This window comes from Prunus avium, chromosome 6 (genome assembly GCF_965620075.1).
Source record: "Prunus avium chromosome 6, drPruAviu1.hap1.1, whole genome shotgun sequence".
Classification (NCBI taxonomy): Eukaryota; Viridiplantae; Streptophyta; class Magnoliopsida; order Rosales; family Rosaceae; genus Prunus; species Prunus avium.
Genome location: NC_142289.1, coordinates 13,232,257 through 13,253,419, shown reverse-complemented (window position 1 = coordinate 13,253,419; position 21,163 = coordinate 13,232,257). Strand labels below are relative to the sequence as shown.

Here is a 21,163-nt window from a genome sequence, read left to right as displayed (position 1 = left end):
CCCCTTGATCAGTTTGTAGTATTCCCATGCCCAAAAAGTGATGAAGGAGTCCAAGATCTGACATCTCATATCTCTGCATCATCTCCCTTTTAAACTCATTAAGCATCCTCTCACTGTTTCCAGTATACACAATGTCATCAACATAGATTGAGACAATGATCAAACCTCCTTCATTATCAGATCTTGTGTACAAAGTAGCTTCACTAATGCTCCTTTTGAACTTGCACATAGATAAATATGCATCAATCTCACTGTACCAGACTCTAGGAGCCTACTTAAGTCCATACAAGGCTTTTCTCAACTTGTAAACCTTGTGACCTGCATTTTTCAGTTCAAAACCTTCAGGCTGCTCTACATACACTTCCTCATCGAGCACACCATTTAGGAATGCTAACTTAACATCTAACTGAAACAACTTCCATCCTTTTGTGCTGCAAGAGCAATGAGAGTTCGAATTGTGTCTAACCTTGCAACTGGTGCAAAGGTTTCATTGTAGTCAATTCCAGGTTTCTGTGCATACCCTTTAGCTACAAGTCTGGCCTTATGTTTTTGAATTGTTCCATCCAAATTAAGCTTGGTTTTAAACACCCACTTCACACCTATAACAGGTTTATTTACTGGTCTCTCAACCAATGCCCAAGTGTTGTTTTTCTCTATCATCTCCAACTCTGCATTCATAGCTTCTTGCCAAGCTAAATCACTAGCTGCTTCTTGATAATTCTCTGGTTCTATAATGAACATGTGACATCTTGCATATATATCTTCCAGAGTTTTCAGCTTGACTGGAGTGGAACTAGGTGTGGAGTTTCGACTGTTATTACCACTCACATTTTCAACTGGTTCATCAAACTGAATTCCACCATTATCAACATGAGTTCCATCAGATTGTTCTTCACTTTCAATTTCATCTCCTTCAAGATTGAAAGGTGTTGAAACAGATTCCTCTTGATCACTCTTCCAATTCCATGACTTGTCCTCACTGAAAATTACACTCCTTGAGAGCACTATTTCCTTAGATTGCAAATCATACACCCTATAACCCTTTTCACAGCTTCCATACCCCATAAACACTCCCTTTCTAGCCTTGTCATCAAATTTCTGCCTCAAAGGTGCTGGGACATGTGTGTAACAGATGCAACCAAACACTTTCAAATGCTTGATTCCTGGCTTTCTTCCTGTGAATGCTTCAAATGGTGTTTTGCTTGACACAGATGTTGTAAAACATCTATTTTGGAGATATACTGCTGTACTTACAGCTTCTGCCCAAAAAATTACAGGGATACCTTTCTCAGTCATCATGGATCTTGCCATTTCTCCAATTGTTCTATTTCTTCTCTCAGGAACTCCATTTTGCTGAGGAGAGTAGGCAATGGTTAGTTGCCTCTCCATTCTCATGCTTGCACAATAGTCTAGGAACTCATGCGAGGTGTATTCACCACCTCTATCACTCCTTAGCCTTTTCAAACGGAAACCACTTTGTAGTTCAACAAAGGCTTTGAATTTCTTAAACACATTGAAGGTATCAGACTTGTTTATGAGGAAATATACCCAATACATCCTTGAAAAATCATCAATGAATGTGATAAAGTACCTATTTCCACCAATTGACTCGTTTTGCATTGGTCCACATAAGTCTGTGTGCACCAATTCTAATGGACAGCTTGCTCTCCATGCTTCCTCTTTGTCAAATTTCTCTCTGTGGTGCTTCCCTGAAACACACCCTTCACAAACATCTTTCATTTCTGTCAACTCAGGTAGTCCAAGTACCATTTCCTTCTGCTGCATCTTCTTCATGCTAGCAAAGTTCAAATGTCCAAGCCTTCTATGCCAGATCCAAGAATCTTCAATCACAGATGCTTTTCTTGCTGCAGGTGTGATTGATTCTAGTGAAAGAGGAAAGCATCGATTTCCTCCCATGACTACCGTAGCTACAACATTGCTAAGACTGATATCATCAAAGATTATTGCCATATTACCTCCAAATAGAACATAATAACCATGCTCCATCATCTAGCCTACACTCAATAAATTCTCATCCAGACCAGGAACTAGCAACACTTCTTTTATATATCTCCTCCCATGCTGAGTTTCAACTACAAGAGTGCCTTTCCCTGTTGCTTGCACGAGGTCTCCAGTGCCCATTTTAACTTTACAAGTCACAATTCTGTCTATATTTATCAAGGCAAACTCTTGAGAAGTCATGTGATTGCTGCAGGCACTGTCCACAAACCAAACACTTTCATTTTTTACACTTGCTGAGTGACAAGCATAGAACATGGTGCCTGTGGTTACTTCTTCCTCCTGTGCACAGTTGGCCACTTGCTTGTTACCTTCACAATCCTTTGCAGTATGACCAAAACGATTACATTTTCCACACTTAGGTTTCCCTTTGTATCTGCACACACCAAAGTGGTATTTCTGGCACACTTGGCACTGTGGTTTCACACCACCTTGACTGCTGCTTCCTTGCTTGTTTTGTGAATTGAAACTGTTGTTCCAGTTTCCTCCAGCACTATTATTCTAGCTTGAGCCATTATTGTTGTTCAAGCTTCCATTTTGAGACCAATTAGACCCCTTTTTGTCTTGTCTCTGCCACTTTTGATTTGGTCTACTGATCGGTTCATAATTGTATATCATTTTGTACCCTTCTAGCTTATGATTTGGTTATGTTTTTGAGTTAAACTTGTGCTTTTAATCCTTTTTGTGTTTATCTTTCAGTTCATTGAGCTTTAGGTAATAATGAGGGCTTTGGATAGTAAATGATGGAATCCATGCATGTTAGGGCCTAATTTGGATGAATGGATGAAGAGCTTAAAGACAAACTCAATTTTGGCTACAGTCCCCTGCCAGCCCAGTTTCGTAGGTCATATTGCAAGCTTTGTTTCAGCAACCTACATAGCTCGGATGAGGCCACATTCTTCATGAACGTTGTTCCAATGGGTGTATACTATAACATATCCAAACTTCAGCCCCATTGGATAAATATGGAGTCTGTTACCTAGCAAACACAGAACCATGCTCAGGATGGATTTTATCAGCGCGCAAAATGAGTTAGCAATTTGTTTTGGCCTTAACTTCCTCCTCCGACCTTGGATTGGCCCAAATGACATATGGCTGGAAAGAAGACATTCTGAAATTCAATTTTGAGTGCTTAAAGTCTTAATTTGCTTAAGGGAAGCCCAATTCGTAAGCCCTTGAAGTTGCTGGTCATGCTGACCTCAGGATGAGCTATTATTTCTGGTTGGAAGCTTGGTCATGGTGACATGAAGATGAGCTAGGGCTGCTGGTGGGATTTATTAGTGAAGTGCATCAACCATTTCAGATTTTATAATGGAAGTGTTGTATGCATTAGTGAAGTGCATCAACCATTTCAGATTTTATAAAACAAGTGTTGTATGCATTAGCCATACTTAATTCAGATTTTCAGCTTCCTTAGGCCTATATATAGTGAGGTTTCCCAAGCTTGTAAACACACCCCAAGGGGGGGGAGCTCTCAAACACTTCTCTAGAGCTCCCTTCCCTTCTCTCCCTCAAATTCTCTTAGTTTTCCTTTCTAGTTCTCAATTCTAGCTTTCTTTAATGTTTTCTTAGTTGTAATTTATTTTTCTTGTAATGTACATTCTTTCTTAAGTATTCAAGTTTAATTAGTTTCCAAGTTTCAATTATGGTTTTTGTTCTTATTCATTATGCTTATAAGTTAATATGCTAGTTTGAATGATTGATCACCATTTAGGCTTGCATGTTAGCTATCTTGGTTTGAATTAAGAGTATACACCATGCTTTAATTCGAATTGAACTATGAATAGGAAGAGTATGTATGGACATTCGACAACAGGGATTAGATACATGCTTGGTTGTTTAAAATGTTCTTCTATGCTTAATGGGTTCCTAATGCTTAATTTTAGGTTAGACAACAAATGATCAAATTAGGGAATTAGGAACACAAGGTTATGACCACACACCATGGCTTAATCATACTTTAGCTAGAATCAATCCATTAATCTAAATTGAACTTGGGAACTTATTTGCTTGAGTTACTTATTTCTTTCTTCCTTGTTTTATGTTCTTTGTTTTTGTTTCTATTTTGTGTAGGGAAACTAAATTGGATCATTCAATCACCAATCCCTGTGGAATCGACCTCGCACTTACATATGCTATACTACCAACGGTTCGTGCACTTGCGAGTATCACAAGTTGAGGATGCAGCTTAATCCATTTTGGTGGAGCTAAATCTACGCAACAAGTTTTTGGCGCCGTTGCCGGGGATCGGTAACATTGTTTGATTCTATTTGGCTTTCCTACTTTATTTTTTTTTCTTAACTAGACAATTTCAAGTTTTAAAGTTAATGACGTTAATGGACAAGTTGTGTTTGTAGTCCAACAGAAAAGGACAATTGCCCAACAAGCAAGAGAACTGGGTTTAAGTCCCAGCTTACACAACCCATTGGTGCTTGTTGCTTTGAAGCATGGAATTGGACTTGTGTTGATTTTTCCCTTTCATTTTTAGTTTTTATTTCCTAATCCTTTTAATTCCATTTCAAGTTTGTGTGTTTGTTTTAGCAATTTATGATAGCTTAATAAAAATGGAGAGAGATGGCAACTTCAAAGATAGGAAGTGTGGAGTAGTGGGAGAAGTCGCGACCTCCAAGTGCATCACATTCGACCTAATCGCTTCAAGGGGGAGCATTTCAATCCTTTCTCTTCTTTGAATTATGTTTATTTCCGTCATTGTTTTTACCTTTTGGTCCGCGTTGAGTTCTTTATTTTTCTATGCTGAATCCAACCATATAAAGAATGTGAAATGTGGACTTACGGTTGGAAAGTTATAGCCTAAAAACTGAACAGAGGTCGAAGCTGAAAAACATAGAAACGAATCTGTCCAAATGGTGATAAACGGGTGATAGAAAGTGCTGTTTGTTTTTTTTCCTTTGGTTTCTTGGTTTGTTTCTTTTAGTACAACAATTTATGTTGTTTGTTTGAATTTGTTTACAGTACTTAGTTCATTTTTGTTTATGGTTTGTTGTTTCATTTTATCTTAATTTGTTTTTATTTCTTATCTTAAAAATTTTAAAATAAAAAAAAGATTTTTCATATGAGCTGACTTATGGTAACTCCAGTGAGCACTTCCGTCAATACAGTGTCTAGGAGTTCTTTAGGCGACACCTTCGGTGTCTAAGAAGTTTGGGTTTTAAGCGGGACCATTGTGACCCCTCCAACCTTCCCGGATCCCCTGGCTGTGTTTTCTGAGGCCCTTAACTGGTCATCCGTGAGTTGCTTGTATATTCGTGTGTTTTTAAATTAAGTTTATTTTTATTTTCTTTGTTTTCTTTTCTGTTGAGTCTTTGTTTTTGATTTGTTTTTGTTTTTGTTTTGTTATGTTAGTTTATTTATTTATTTACGTGGTATGGTTAGTTAGTTTATTTCTGAGTGTTAAAACACATTTTTATTTCAAACATTGCATAAAAACAAAAAAACAAAAACAAAAACAAAAAAACAAAAACAAAAAACAAAAAAACAAAAAAACAAAAAAAAACAAAACAAAAACAAAAAAAAACATCATCATCATCATCTTCATCATCATCTTCTTCATCATCTTCTTCATCTTCTTCATCTCCATCATCATCATGGCTTGCCTCTATTTTCTCGCACTTGTAGAATCTGCAGCAGCTCCACATGGTCCTCATTTTTTCTCTGCAGTGCTTCCACGTGCTGATTGGCACAGTAGAGCCGCTTCTGCAAGTCCGCCACCATAGCCTTCAAGGAAGCTATTTCCTCGCTCATCGCGGCACACTCCCTTGTCCTCGCCAGTAATCGCATGCCCAAATTGGTAGCGGAGACCGCGTGGAGCACAGTTAAATTGTGGGACTCCTCTACCGCTGCCTTATCAGACCTCTGTGCCACATGCAGATGATCTGTCGGAGTGAGCTTGCTGCTAATCATGCCTCCTAGCAGCACTGCTCTGTTTGACAGTGCCTCAGAAAAGTTCGGTATTGCCTCAGCAAAGTTTGAGGCCGTGCCGTGATGATATGAAGAGTTTGGAAAGACAGTGTTTGGAGGAGCCCTTGTCTGGGCATTCGGTGGTGCAAGTGAGAGCTCAAGGTTGAGATCATCAAGGTGAGTGCATGAGGATGCCATTTGTTTTGCTTCTGAATTTTTTGATGTTTTTCCTTGAGTTTGCAGGAAGAAATGCTGGGTATCATCCGCTTGCAGGGGTGTGGTTTAAATAGACATATGCTGATGAGAGAGAGCCAACACCATTTCGGATTTCCCGGGCATGCTCGACCTAATCGCTTCAAGGGGGAGCACCTTTACTTTTACTTTACTTTTCTTTTTTCCGTGTTTTCTGGTGTTTAATGTTTTTGCCCGTTACTTTCATTTTCTAGAGCTTTGTGTTTTTGCTTTTCCCTTTCGGCTATCATCTTTATCTTATTTTAGTTAGGGAAATGTGTTTTCTTTTCCGTTTGTCGTCTTTGTTTTCTTTTTCTTTTTCTTTTTCTTTCTGCAACCTTACTCTTTTATTTCCGAAACAAAATAACGAAAATACAAAAACAACAAAATAAAATAAAAACAACAATAATGCAGTAGGAAATCATTTCTTCTCGGTGCTTGGTGTCTCGACCATTGGAGCTTTGAGTTTGGCCCTCTGGCTGTCCTCTTCCAGGGCTTCACACACAGCTTCTTGGGGCTCATCACTTGAGCTCCCAAAGATCGCAATCTTAGCTTGAGTGTAACTACTCTCGCGATCTGCTTGTTTGCGTTTACCCGGTCGGTCTAAGTCTTCCAGCTGTTTTCGCATGTCGCGAGAGTACAACTCTACCATCTTTGATAGGTTTCTATTCTCGTCCCGCAATACTTCTAGCTGGTGTCGATTCACCTCCACTATCCTTGACCTCTCCCTTTTCAAGCTTTTTATAGCAGTCTGACACTCCTCAACCATACTTCGTTCCGCCGCCAACTGACCTTTCAGCACCTCTACCTCATGGGACTTCGCAAGTAGGCGATGACCCAAACTTGCGACTGTTGCCGTACTCTGCACGCTCAGTGCCAGGGCATCGCTCACGACCCGGTTGTCATCCCTTGTCCCCAGAACACGTATATCTTTAGGAGTCACTAAATTTCTAGCCACTCCAATGGCAACATCGTTGTCCAGGAGTATTGAGTCAGTTACTGTCACAGGCCCCCGTGCGGAAGCAAAGTAGGGCATCCATACTGGTGCCGCTGCTTGGCCTCGTGTCTGAGTCGGTGGAGCTAGGTTGAGATCCAACGAAAATGGGTAGTTAGAGGCCATTTGATTTCTCACTCTCTTTTCTTCTTTCTTTCTTTTCTCTTTTGTGTGTTTCTGAGTTTGCGTTTTTTTCACCCTTTCTTATAGACTTAGTCTTTGACAAACCCTAGCCATTACAGCATCTGAGCATTTTCTGAATCTCCAGCATTCCTTGAGTCCCACAACCTTCTCGCCTTCCAACCATACCCAACTCATTTATCACGACGTGTCTTTTCTGAACGAACGCGTTCAGTAAAGTCTTCGCGCCTTTCCATGAGTCCGTAATTTTTGCTTGTGGAGTCTGCGGCGCCTCTATGCGTCGACACGTGTCTCGCCCTGTCTGTTGGTCCCTTACACTGAACCGAGACATCATGACCCATGTTAAAATCCCGCTCTTTGTGTTGCTAATCACGGTTCGATAGTTTGTTTTTACAAAACTAAATAATAATAAAAAGCCGGAAATGAAAACAAATTGTGGGTCGGGTTTCACTTTAGTTTGGGTTTCAAAGTGGGTTAAATTCACCGTGGTTTGTGTTTCGAAATTGTGGGCTTTGGGCTTCAAAATTTTTTTTTGGGTTTCAGAATTGTGTGATTAGGGTTTACTGTTTCATTTTTTTTGTTTTTTTGTTTGTGTTGTAATTTTTATTTTATAATTATTTTGTTTTTGTTTTCTTTTGTGATTTTGTGATTTTTTTTTTCATTTGCTTTAATACCTTTCATTTGTTGTTATGACATTGTTTGTGGCTAATTTTTAAACATTGAGGACAATGCTCATTTCTAGGTTTGGGGGTATTGTAGTTTAGCAAGTAAACTTGGCTTTTCTTAAAATTAAAAAAAAAAAAAATATTTAATTTTCTTTCTTGTTTTGAATCTTGTTTTGTTTAGTCACTTTCCGAACACATTTGATGAGATTGTGATAAATGTTGCATGACTTAAATAAAAAATTGAAATTTATTTATTTTTTATTTTTTTTCCTTGTAAATTTTTATTGTAAAAAAATAATAATTAATTAATTAATTAATTTGGCATCGTTCTAGCATGACATGTTCGAAACCTTCTTTGCACTTGCCATTTGTTTCATAATTCTCCAATTAAAGGATTTGCATGACCCAAAGAATTGTATCAAGCATAAATTAGACTTATATAACCATAAATGTGAGCTTTTGAGCCTTGTGCTTCATTTCATGAGTGTTATACACATACTCTTATTTTCTTGTCATCAAAGTTGTTGTTTGATCTCATTATTCATTGATTTGGTTGAATACTTAAAAGTCATCCATTCTTTTGCAATTCGATTTCATGACATTTAAGAAATGATATTAAGGCCCTCTTTGGATCGTTTGTACCTTTCAAGCTAACCTTATGCATGCTTAAGCATGATTTTCCATTGTTAACCATTTTGAGCCTACATGTAAACCTTTTTCTTTCATTTACCAATTATATTTCCTCGCCTTCGCTTGAAAAACAAATATTTACCTTTCTAAGGAACTCATGAGCTTTAATTGGGATGTGTTTTTCATACTAAGTTTGGGAATTTCGAAGAAAAAAAAAATCACACAATTGGTGAAAGAAAAGAGAAAAGTTGTGATTAAGTGGTGGTTGAATGAAATTTCATTTTTGGGTTTCATTTTTGGGCCTTCAAAATAAATTGGTGTTTAAGGAAAGGAGTTTAAATCATTGTAAATGAAGGTATAAGGAGTTTTGATCGTGTAAAAGAAAAAATCTAATCGTGATGATTCGAAGTCTTGTAAACAATTGTTTTATGCTCTTACATTTTGAGTTCCTTGGACTTTGTATTATCCATACCTTTCATTTCTCACTCACCTTACACCCTTGGCCCCATTACAACCTATAATAAAGACCTAAATTGATCTTAAATGTCATATGGTTGAATTGCATGCATTTTATTACTTTTAAGTGTTTGGCATCCTTCTTGAGATCATATTAATGCAAGTTCTTCATCTTCCTATTTTGAGTTAACTCCTTTATGGTTTAACTCTAATCCCATGTCTATAACTGAGTGTTGCATTGTAGCCCTCTTCTGAGTGATTCATTTGTGAGAGGACAACTTTGGTGAGATTTGAAGTTGCATTTGTGCTTGGTATGATTTTTGAAATTGTGTGGAAACTAAGATTGGGGAATTTGTTGCATTTGGCTATCACACTACTACACTTTGAGCATATTATGTTTTGAACTTTGCCGCTTTGTGAATAATGTCTAAAATTGAGCTTTTATTGTCAAAACGTTTAAGTCATGTGCATGAGTCATTTCTCTTCACAAAATGTTCGGAAAGATTGTTTTGAGTTTTTATTTTGATTTTGATTTTTTTTGTTTTTTTGTGTTTTGTGTTTTGTTTTTATTTTTATGTTTGTTTTTGGTTTTGGTTTTGCTTAAGAACTAACAAATCTAATAAGTTTTCTAACCATTTTGTTTTGTAGAGTTAGAAAAACGTTTGTGGGTATCGTAACTGTTAAACCCTCAGGAGACACAACTCCTCCTACTAGGGATGCCTAGAGGTTTAAAGGCTTGTCGCATTCGCTCAATGCAATCGAGTTACCTACGAAAGTGGTGTAGTTAACTTCTTGTTTTGTTTTTAACTTTGTTTTGTGTTGTTTTGCTCGAGGACTAGCAAAATCTAGGTTTGGGGGTATTTGATCGGTTCATAATTGTATATCATTTTGTACCCTTCTAGCTTATGATTTGGTTATGTTTTTGAGTTAAACTTGTGCTTTTAATCCTTTTTGTGTTTATCTTTCAGTTCATTGAGCTTTAGGTAATAATGAGGGCTTTGGATAGTAAATGATGGAATCCATGCATGTTAGGGCCTAATTTGGATGAATGGATGAAGAGCTTAAAGACAAACTCAATTTTGGCTACAGTCCCCTGCCAGCCCAGTTTCGTAGGTCATATTGCAAGCTTTGTTTCAGCAACCTACATAGCTCGGATGAGGCCACATTCTTCATGAACGTTGTTCCAATGGGTGTATACTATAACATATCCAAACTTCAGCCCCATTGGATAAATATGGAGTCTGTTACCTAGCAAACACAGAACCATGCTCAGGATGGATTTTATCAGCGCGCAAAATGAGTTAGCAATTTGTTTTGGCCTTAACTTCCTCCTCCGACCTTGGATTGGCCCAAATGATATATGGCTGGAAAGAAGACATTCTGAAATTCAATTTTGAGTGCTTAAAGTCTTAATTTGCTTAAGGGAAGCCCAATTCGTAAGCCCTTGAAGTTGCTGGTCATGCTGACCTCAGGATGAGCTATTATTTCTGGTTGGAAGCTTGGTCATGGTGACATGAAGATGAGCTAGGGCTGCTGGTGGGATTTATTAGTGAAGTGCATCAACCATTTCAGATTTTATAATGGAAGTGTTGTATGCATTAGTGAAGTGCATCAACCATTTCAGATTTTATAAAACAAGTGTTGTATGCATTAGCCATACTTAATTCAGATTTTCAGCTTCCTTAGGCCTATATATAGTGAGGTTTCCCAAGCTTGTAAACACACCCCAAGGGGGGGGAGCTCTCAAACACTTCTCTAGAGCTCCCTTCCCTTCTCTCCCTCAAATTCTCTTAGTTTTCCTTTCTAGTTCTCAATTCTAGCTTTCTTTAATGTTTTCTTAGTTGTAATTTATTTTTCTTGTAATGTACATTCTTTCTTAAGTATTCAAGTTTAATTAGTTTCCAAGTTTCAATTATGGTTTTTGTTCTTATTCATTATGCTTATAAGTTAATATGCTAGTTTGAATGATTGATCACCATTTAGGCTTGCATGTTAGCTATCTTGGTTTGAATTAAGAGTATACACCATGCTTTAATTCGAATTGAACTATGAATAGGAAGAGTATGTATGGACATTCGACAACAGGGATTAGATACATGCTTGGTTGTTTAAAATGTTCTTCTATGCTTAATGGGTTCCTAATGCTTAATTTTAGGTTAGACAACAAATGATCAAATTAGGGAATTAGGAACACAAGGTTATGACCACACACCATGGCTTAATCATACTTTAGCTAGAATCAATCCATTAATCTAAATTGAACTTGGGAACTTATTTGCTTGAGTTACTTATTTCTTTCTTCCTTGTTTTATGTTCTTTGTTTTTGTTTCTATTTTGTGTAGGGAAACTAAATTGGATCATTCAATCACCAATCCCTGTGGAATCGACCTCGCACTTACATATGCTATACTACCAACGGTTCGTGCACTTGCGAGTATCACAAGTTGAGGATGCAGCTTAATCCATTTTGGTGGAGCTAAATCTACGCAACAAGTTTTTGGCGCCGTTGCCGGGGATCGGTAACATTGTTTGATTCTATTTGGCTTTCCTACTTTATTTTTTTTTCTTAACTAGACAATTTCAAGTTTTAAAGTTAATGACGTTAATGGACAAGTTGTGTTTGTAGTCCAACAGAAAAGGACAATTGCCCAACAAGCAAGAGAACTGGGTTTAAGTCCCAGCTTACACAACCCATTGGTGCTTGTTGCTTTGAAGCATGGAATTGGACTTGTGTTGATTTTTCCCTTTCATTTTTAGTTTTTATTTCCTAATCCTTTTAATTCCATTTCAAGTTTGTGTGTTTGTTTTAGCAATTTATGATAGCTTAATAAAAATGGAGAGAGATGGCAACTTCAAAGATAGGAAGTGTGGAGTAGTGGGAGAAGTCGCGACCTCCAAGTGCATCACATTCGACCTAATCGCTTCAAGGGGGAGCATTTCAATCCTTTCTCTTCTTTGAATTATGTTTATTTCCGTCATTGTTTTTACCTTTTGGTCCGCGTTGAGTTCTTTATTTTTCTATGCTGAATCCAACCATATAAAGAATGTGAAATGTGGACTTACGGTTGGAAAGTTATAGCCTAAAAACTGAACAGAGGTCGAAGCTGAAAAACATAGAAACGAATCTGTCCAAATGGTGATAAACGGGTGATAGAAAGTGCTGTTTGTTTTTTTTCCTTTGGTTTCTTGGTTTGTTTCTTTTAGTACAACAATTTATGTTGTTTGTTTGAATTTGTTTACAGTACTTAGTTCATTTTTGTTTATGGTTTGTTGTTTCATTTTATCTTAATTTGTTTTTATTTCTTATCTTAAAAATTTTAAAATAAAAAAAAGATTTTTCATATGAGCTGACTTATGGTAACTCCAGTGAGCACTTCCGTCAATACAGTGTCTAGGAGTTCTTTAGGCGACACCTTCGGTGTCTAAGAAGTTTGGGTTTTAAGCGGGACCATTGTGACCCCTCCAACCTTCCCGGATCCCCTGGCTGTGTTTTCTGAGGCCCTTAACTGGTCATCCGTGAGTTGCTTGTATATTCGTGTGTTTTTAAATTAAGTTTATTTTTATTTTCTTTGTTTTCTTTTCTGTTGAGTCTTTGTTTTTGATTTGTTTTTGTTTTTGTTTTGTTATGTTAGTTTATTTATTTATTTACGTGGTATGGTTAGTTAGTTTATTTCTGAGTGTTAAAACACATTTTTATTTCAAACATTGCATAAAAACAAAAAAACAAAAACAAAAACAAAAAAACAAAAACAAAAAACAAAAAAACAAAAAAACAAAAAAAAACAAAACAAAAACAAAAAAAAACATCATCATCATCATCTTCATCATCATCTTCTTCATCATCTTCTTCATCTTCTTCATCTCCATCATCATCATGGCTTGCCTCTATTTTCTCGCACTTGTAGAATCTGCAGCAGCTCCACATGGTCCTCATTTTTTCTCTGCAGTGCTTCCACGTGCTGATTGGCACAGTAGAGCCGCTTCTGCAAGTCCGCCACCATAGCCTTCAAGGAAGCTATTTCCTCGCTCATCGCGGCACACTCCCTTGTCCTCGCCAGTAATCGCATGCCCAAATTGGTAGCGGAGACCGCGTGGAGCACAGTTAAATTGTGGGACTCCTCTACCGCTGCCTTATCAGACCTCTGTGCCACATGCAGATGATCTGTCGGAGTGAGCTTGCTGCTAATCATGCCTCCTAGCAGCACTGCTCTGTTTGACAGTGCCTCAGAAAAGTTCGGTATTGCCTCAGCAAAGTTTGAGGCCGTGCCGTGATGATATGAAGAGTTTGGAAAGACAGTGTTTGGAGGAGCCCTTGTCTGGGCATTCGGTGGTGCAAGTGAGAGCTCAAGGTTGAGATCATCAAGGTGAGTGCATGAGGATGCCATTTGTTTTGCTTCTGAATTTTTTTGATGTTTTTCCTTGAGTTTGCAGGAAGAAATGCTGGGTATCATCCGCTTGCAGGGGTGTGGTTTAAATAGACATATGCTGATGAGAGAGAGCCAACACCATTTCGGATTTCCCGGGCATGCTCGACCTAATCGCTTCAAGGGGGAGCACCTTTACTTTTACTTTACTTTTCTTTTTTCCGTGTTTTCTGGTGTTTAATGTTTTTGCCCGTTACTTTCATTTTCTAGAGCTTTGTGTTTTTGCTTTTCCCTTTCGGCTATCATCTTTATCTTATTTTAGTTAGGGAAATGTGTTTTCTTTTCCGTTTGTCGTCTTTGTTTTCTTTTTCTTTTTCTTTTTCTTTCTGCAACCTTACTCTTTTATTTCCGAAACAAAATAACGAAAATACAAAAACAACAAAATAAAATAAAAACAACAATAATGCAGTAGGAAATCATTTCTTCTCGGTGCTTGGTGTCTCGACCATTGGAGCTTTGAGTTTGGCCCTCTGGCTGTCCTCTTCCAGGGCTTCACACACAGCTTCTTGGGGCTCATCACTTGAGCTCCCAAAGATCGCAATCTTAGCTTGAGTGTAACTACTCTCGCGATCTGCTTGTTTGCGTTTACCCGGTCGGTCTAAGTCTTCCAGCTGTTTTCGCATGTCGCGAGAGTACAACTCTACCATCTTTGATAGGTTTCTATTCTCGTCCCGCAATACTTCTAGCTGGTGTCGATTCACCTCCACTATCCTTGACCTCTCCCTTTTCAAGCTTTTTATAGCAGTCTGACACTCCTCAACCATACTTCGTTCCGCCGCCAACTGACCTTTCAGCACCTCTACCTCATGGGACTTCGCAAGTAGGCGATGACCCAAACTTGCGACTGTTGCCGTACTCTGCACGCTCAGTGCCAGGGCATCGCTCACGACCCGGTTGTCATCCCTTGTCCCCAGAACACGTATATCTTTAGGAGTCACTAAATTTCTAGCCACTCCAATGGCAACATCGTTGTCCAGGAGTATTGAGTCAGTTACTGTCACAGGCCCCCGTGCGGAAGCAAAGTAGGGCATCCATACTGGTGCCGCTGCTTGGCCTCGTGTCTGAGTCGGTGGAGCTAGGTTGAGATCCAACGAAAATGGGTAGTTAGAGGCCATTTGATTTCTCACTCTCTTTTCTTCTTTCTTTCTTTTCTCTTTTGTGTGTTTCTGAGTTTGCGTTTTTTTCACCCTTTCTTATAGACTTAGTCTTTGACAAACCCTAGCCATTACAGCATCTGAGCATTTTCTGAATCTCCAGCATTCCTTGAGTCCCACAACCTTCTCGCCTTCCAACCATACCCAACTCATTTATCACGACGTGTCTTTTCTGAACGAACGCGTTCAGTAAAGTCTTCGCGCCTTTCCATGAGTCCGTAATTTTTGCTTGTGGAGTCTGCGGCGCCTCTATGCGTCGACACGTGTCTCGCCCTGTCTGTTGGTCCCTTACACTGAACCGAGACATCATGACCCATGTTAAAATCCCGCTCTTTGTGTTGCTAATCACGGTTCGATAGTTTGTTTTTACAAAACTAAATAATAATAAAAAGCCGGAAATGAAAACAAATTGTGGGTCGGGTTTCACTTTAGTTTGGGTTTCAAAGTGGGTTAAATTCACCGTGGTTTGTGTTTCGAAATTGTGGGCTTTGGGCTTCAAAATTTTTTTTTGGGTTTCAGAATTGTGTGATTAGGGTTTACTGTTTCATTTTTTTTGTTTTTTTGTTTGTGTTGTAATTTTTATTTTATAATTATTTTGTTTTTGTTTTCTTTTGTGATTTTGTGATTTTTTTTTTCATTTGCTTTAATACCTTTCATTTGTTGTTATGACATTGTTTGTGGCTAATTTTTAAACATTGAGGACAATGCTCATTTCTAGGTTTGGGGGTATTGTAGTTTAGCAAGTAAACTTGGCTTTTCTTAAAATTAAAAAAAAAAAAAATATTTAATTTTCTTTCTTGTTTTGAATCTTGTTTTGTTTAGTCACTTTCCGAACACATTTGATGAGATTGTGATAAATGTTGCATGACTTAAATAAAAAATTGAAATTTATTTATTTTTTATTTTTTTTCCTTGTAAATTTTTATTGTAAAAAAATAATAATTAATTAATTAATTAATTTGGCATCGTTCTAGCATGACATGTTCGAAACCTTCTTTGCACTTGCCATTTGTTTCATAATTCTCCAATTAAAGGATTTGCATGACCCAAAGAATTGTATCAAGCATAAATTAGACTTATATAACCATAAATGTGAGCTTTTGAGCCTTGTGCTTCATTTCATGAGTGTTATACACATACTCTTATTTTCTTGTCATCAAAGTTGTTGTTTGATCTCATTATTCATTGATTTGGTTGAATACTTAAAAGTCATCCATTCTTTTGCAATTCGATTTCATGACATTTAAGAAATGATATTAAGGCCCTCTTTGGATCGTTTGTACCTTTCAAGCTAACCTTATGCATGCTTAAGCATGATTTTCCATTGTTAACCATTTTGAGCCTACATGTAAACCTTTTTCTTTCATTTACCAATTATATTTCCTCGCCTTCGCTTGAAAAACAAATATTTACCTTTCTAAGGAACTCATGAGCTTTAATTGGGATGTGTTTTTCATACTAAGTTTGGGAATTTCGAAGAAAAAAAAAATCACACAATTGGTGAAAGAAAAGAGAAAAGTTGTGATTAAGTGGTGGTTGAATGAAATTTCATTTTTGGGTTTCATTTTTGGGCCTTCAAAATAAATTGGTGTTTAAGGAAAGGAGTTTAAATCATTGTAAATGAAGGTATAAGGAGTTTTGATCGTGTAAAAGAAAAAATCTAATCGTGATGATTCGAAGTCTTGTAAACAATTGTTTTATGCTCTTACATTTTGAGTTCCTTGGACTTTGTATTATCCATACCTTTCATTTCTCACTCACCTTACACCCTTGGCCCCATTACAACCTATAATAAAGACCTAAATTGATCTTAAATGTCATATGGTTGAATTGCATGCATTTTATTACTTTTAAGTGTTTGGCATCCTTCTTGAGATCATATTAATGCAAGTTCTTCATCTTCCTATTTTGAGTTAACTCCTTTATGGTTTAACTCTAATCCCATGTCTATAACTGAGTGTTGCATTGTAGCCCTCTTCTGAGTGATTCATTTGTGAGAGGACAACTTTGGTGAGATTTGAAGTTGCATTTGTGCTTGGTATGATTTTTGAAATTGTGTGGAAACTAAGATTGGGGAATTTGTTGCATTTGGCTATCACACTACTACACTTTGAGCATATTATGTTTTGAACTTTGCCGCTTTGTGAATAATGTCTAAAATTGAGCTTTTATTGTCAAAACGTTTAAGTCATGTGCATGAGTCATTTCTCTTCACAAAATGTTCGGAAAGATTGTTTTGAGTTTTTATTTTGATTTTGATTTTTTTTGTTTTTTTGTGTTTTGTGTTTTGTTTTTATTTTTATGTTTGTTTTTGGTTTTGGTTTTGCTTAAGAACTAACAAATCTAATAAGTTTTCTAACCATTTTGTTTTGTAGAGTTAGAAAAACGTTTGTGGGTATCGTAACTGTTAAACCCTCAGGAGACACAACTCCTCCTACTAGGGATGCCTAGAGGTTTAAAGGCTTGTCGCATTCGCTCAATGCAATCGAGTTACCTACGAAAGTGGTGTAGTTAACTTCTTGTTTTGTTTTTAACTTTGTTTTGTGTTGTTTTGCTCGAGGACTAGCAAAATCTAGGTTTGGGGGTATTTGATCGGTTCATAATTGTATATCATTTTGTACCCTTCTAGCTTATGATTTGGTTATGTTTTTGAGTTAAACTTGTGCTTTTAATCCTTTTTGTGTTTATCTTTCAGTTCATTGAGCTTTAGGTAATAATGAGGGCTTTGGATAGTAAATGATGGAATCCATGCATGTTAGGGCCTAATTTGGATGAATGGATGAAGAGCTTAAAGACAAACTCAATTTTGGCTACAGTCCCCTGCCAGCCCAGTTTCGTAGGTCATATTGCAAGCTTTGTTTCAGCAACCTACATAGCTCGGATGAGGCCACATTCTTCATGAACGTTGTTCCAATGGGTGTATACTATAACATATCCAAACTTCAGCCCCATTGGATAAATATGGAGTCTGTTACCTAGCAAACACAGAACCATGCTCAGGATGGATTTTATCAGCGCGCAAAATGAGTTAGCAATTTGTTTTGGCCTTAACTTCCTCCTCCGACCTTGGATTGGCCCAAATGATATATGGCTGGAAAGAAGACATTCTGAAATTCAATTTTGAGTGCTTAAAGTCTTAATTTGCTTAAGGGAAGCCCAATTCGTAAGCCCTTGAAGTTGCTGGTCATGCTGACCTCAGGATGAGCTATTATTTCTGGTTGGAAGCTTGGTCATGGTGACATGAAGATGAGCTAGGGCTGCTGGTGGGATTTATTAGTGAAGTGCATCAACCATTTCAGATTTTATAATGGAAGTGTTGTATGCATTAGTGAAGTGCATCAACCATTTCAGATTTTATAAAACAAGTGTTGTATGCATTAGCCATACTTAATTCAGATTTTCAGCTTCCTTAGGCCTATATATAGTGAGGTTTCCCAAGCTTGTAAACACACCCCAAGGGGGGGGAGCTCTCAAACACTTCTCTAGAGCTCCCTTCCCTTCTCTCCCTCAAATTCTCTTAGTTTTCCTTTCTAGTTCTCAATTCTAGCTTTCTTTAATGTTTTCTTAGTTGTAATTTATTTTTCTTGTAATGTACATTCTTTCTTAAGTATTCAAGTTTAATTAGTTTCCAAGTTTCAATTATGGTTTTTGTTCTTATTCATTATGCTTATAAGTTAATATGCTAGTTTGAATGATTGATCACCATTTAGGCTTGCATGTTAGCTATCTTGGTTTGAATTAAGAGTATACACCATGCTTTAATTCGAATTGAACTATGAATAGGAAGAGTATGTATGGACATTCGACAACAGGGATTAGATACATGCTTGGTTGTTTAAAATGTTCTTCTATGCTTAATGGGTTCCTAATGCTTAATTTTAGGTTAGACAACAAATGATCAAATTAGGGAATTAGGAACACAAGGTTATGACCACACACCATGGCTTAATCATACTTTAGCTAGAATCAATCCATTAATCTAAATTGAACTTGGGAACTTATTTGCTTGAGTTACTTATTTCTTTCTTCCTTGTTTTATGTTCTTTGTTTTTGTTTCTATTTTGTGTAGGGAAACTAAATTGGATCATTCAATCACCAATCCCTGTGGAATCGACCTCGCACTTACATATGCTATACTACCAACGGTTCGTGCACTTGCGAGTATCACAAGTTGAGGATGCAGCTTAATCCATTTTGGTGGAGCTAAATCTACGCAGCGTAGATTTAGCTCCACCAAAATGGATTAAGCTGCATCCTCAACTTGTGATACTCGCAAGTGCACGAACCGTTGGTAGTATAGCATATGTAAGTGCGAGGTCGATTCCACAGGGATTGGTGATTGAATGATCCAATTTAGTTTCCCTACACAAAATAGAAACAAAAACAAAGAACATAAAACAAGGAAGAAAGAAATAAGTAACTCAAGCAAATAAGTTCCCAAGTTCAATTTAGATTAATGGATTGATTCTAGCTAAAGTATGATTAAGCCATGGTGTGTGGTCATAACCTTGTGTTCCTAATTCCCTAATTTGATCATTTGTTGTCTAACCTAAAATTAAGCATTAGGAACCCATTAAGCATAGAAGAACATTTTAAACAACCAAGCATGTATCTAATCCCTGTTGTCGAATGTCCATACATACTCTTCCTATTCATAGTTCAATTCGAATTAAAGCATGGTGTATACTCTTAATTCAAACCAAGATAGCTAACATGCAAGCCTAAATGGTGATCAATCATTCAAACTAGCATATTAACTTATAAGCATAATGAATAAGAACAAAAACCATAATTGAAACTTGGAAACTAATTAAACTTGAATACTTAAGAAAGAATGTACATTACAAGAAAAATAAATTACAACTAAGAAAACATTAAAGAAAGCTAGAATTGAGAACTAGAAAGGAAAACTAAGAGAATTTGAGGGAGAGAAGGGAAGGGAGCTCTAGAGAAGTGTTTGAGAGCTCCCCCCCCTTGGGGTGTGTTTACAAGCTTGGGAAACCTCACTATATATAGGCCTAAGGAAGCTGAAAATCTGAATTAAGTATGGCTAATGCATACAACACTTGTTTTATAAAATCTGAAATGGTTGATGCACTTCACTAATGCATACAACACTTCCATTATAAAATCTGAAATGGTTGATGCACTTCACTAATAAATCCCACCAGCAGCCCTAGCTCATCTTCATGTCACCATGACCAAGCTTCCAACCAGAAATAATAGCTCATCCTGAGGTCAGCATGACCAGCAACTTCAAGGGCTTACGAATTGGGCTTCCCTTAAGCAAATTAAGACTTTAAGCACTCAAAATTGAATTTCAGAATGTCTTCTTTCCAGCCATATATCATTTGGGCCAATCCAAGGTCGGAGGAGGAAGTTAAGGCCAAAACAAATTGCTAACTCATTTTGCGCGCTGATAAAATCCATCCTGAGCATGGTTCTGTGTTTGCTAGGTAACAGACTCCATATTTATCCAATGGGGCTGAAGTTTGGATATGTTATAGTATACACCCATTGGAACAACGTTCATGAAGAATGTGGCCTCATCCGAGCTATGTAGGTTGCTGAAACAAAGCTTGCAATATGACCTACGAAACTGGGCTGGCAGGGGACTGTAGCCAAAATTGAGTTTGTCTTTAAGCTCTTCATCCATTCATCCAAATTAGGCCCTAACATGCATGGATTCCATCATTTACTATCCAAAGCCCTCATTATTACCTAAAGCTCAATGAACTGAAAGATAAACACAAAAAGGATTAAAAGCACAAGTTTAACTCAAAAACATAACCAAATCATAAGCTAGAAGGGTACAAAATGATATACAATTATGAACCGATCATCTACTCTGTGAGCCCTTATGAGTACCATGGACTTGGCTATTTCCAACCTTGAGGCTGCTGAAAGCTCTCTTAGTTCCAGCCAATTTATCTCTTTCATCATGCAAGTCTTACCTTTTATCATAGACTTTGACAGAGGCAATGACCTCTTCAACTCTAAGAACATTAAGGTCTCGAGTTTCTTCAATAATAGACACAATGGACTTATATTTTCTACTTAGACTCATCAAAAGTTTTTGCACAATTGTTGTTTCAGACACATCTTCACCAAGTGATTTCAGATTATTCACAGTTCCAAAGAATCTAGCCAAATAGCTATCAAAGCTTTCACCATCTGTCATTCTCATATACTCAAAATCTGCTCTAATAGCTTGAAGTTTTACAGCTCTTACCTTTTTATCTCCTCTGAACTCTCATCTCAGAGTATCCCAAGCTCCTTTTGCAGTCTTCTCATTTTTTATGCGAGGAAAGAGCTCATTTGTTAGTGCTCCTTGAATAAGACTCAATGCCTTGGCATTTTTGATCTTATCTTCTTTGGAAATGGTAGGTGCTTCCACTGGAATTTGCTCAGCTTCACTCTCTTCATCTCCAGAGCCTTCTTCCTCCTCAAGAATCGATTGTGGTAGTACTCCAACCTCCACTACATCCCATAGATCATATGCTATGAGAATAGTTTCCATTTTGACTGACC

The 21,163-nt window shown here is 37.4% G+C and overlaps 1 protein-coding gene across 1 annotated transcript; it reads right to left on the bottom strand.

Moving 5' to 3' along the window:
* Positions 1 to 2,010: 2,010 nt before the first annotated feature.
* On the bottom strand, positions 2,011 to 20,813 carry LOC148293704 (uncharacterized). The gene is made up of 2 exons (XM_088254569.1): positions 20,587 to 20,813; positions 2,011 to 2,395 (listed from the first exon to the last, which is right to left on the bottom strand). The coding sequence occupies exons 1-2, from the start codon at positions 20,811 to 20,813 to the stop codon at positions 2,011 to 2,013; spliced, it is 612 nt and encodes a 203-aa protein (XP_088110695.1).
* Between the last annotated feature and the right edge of the window lie 350 nt (positions 20,814 to 21,163).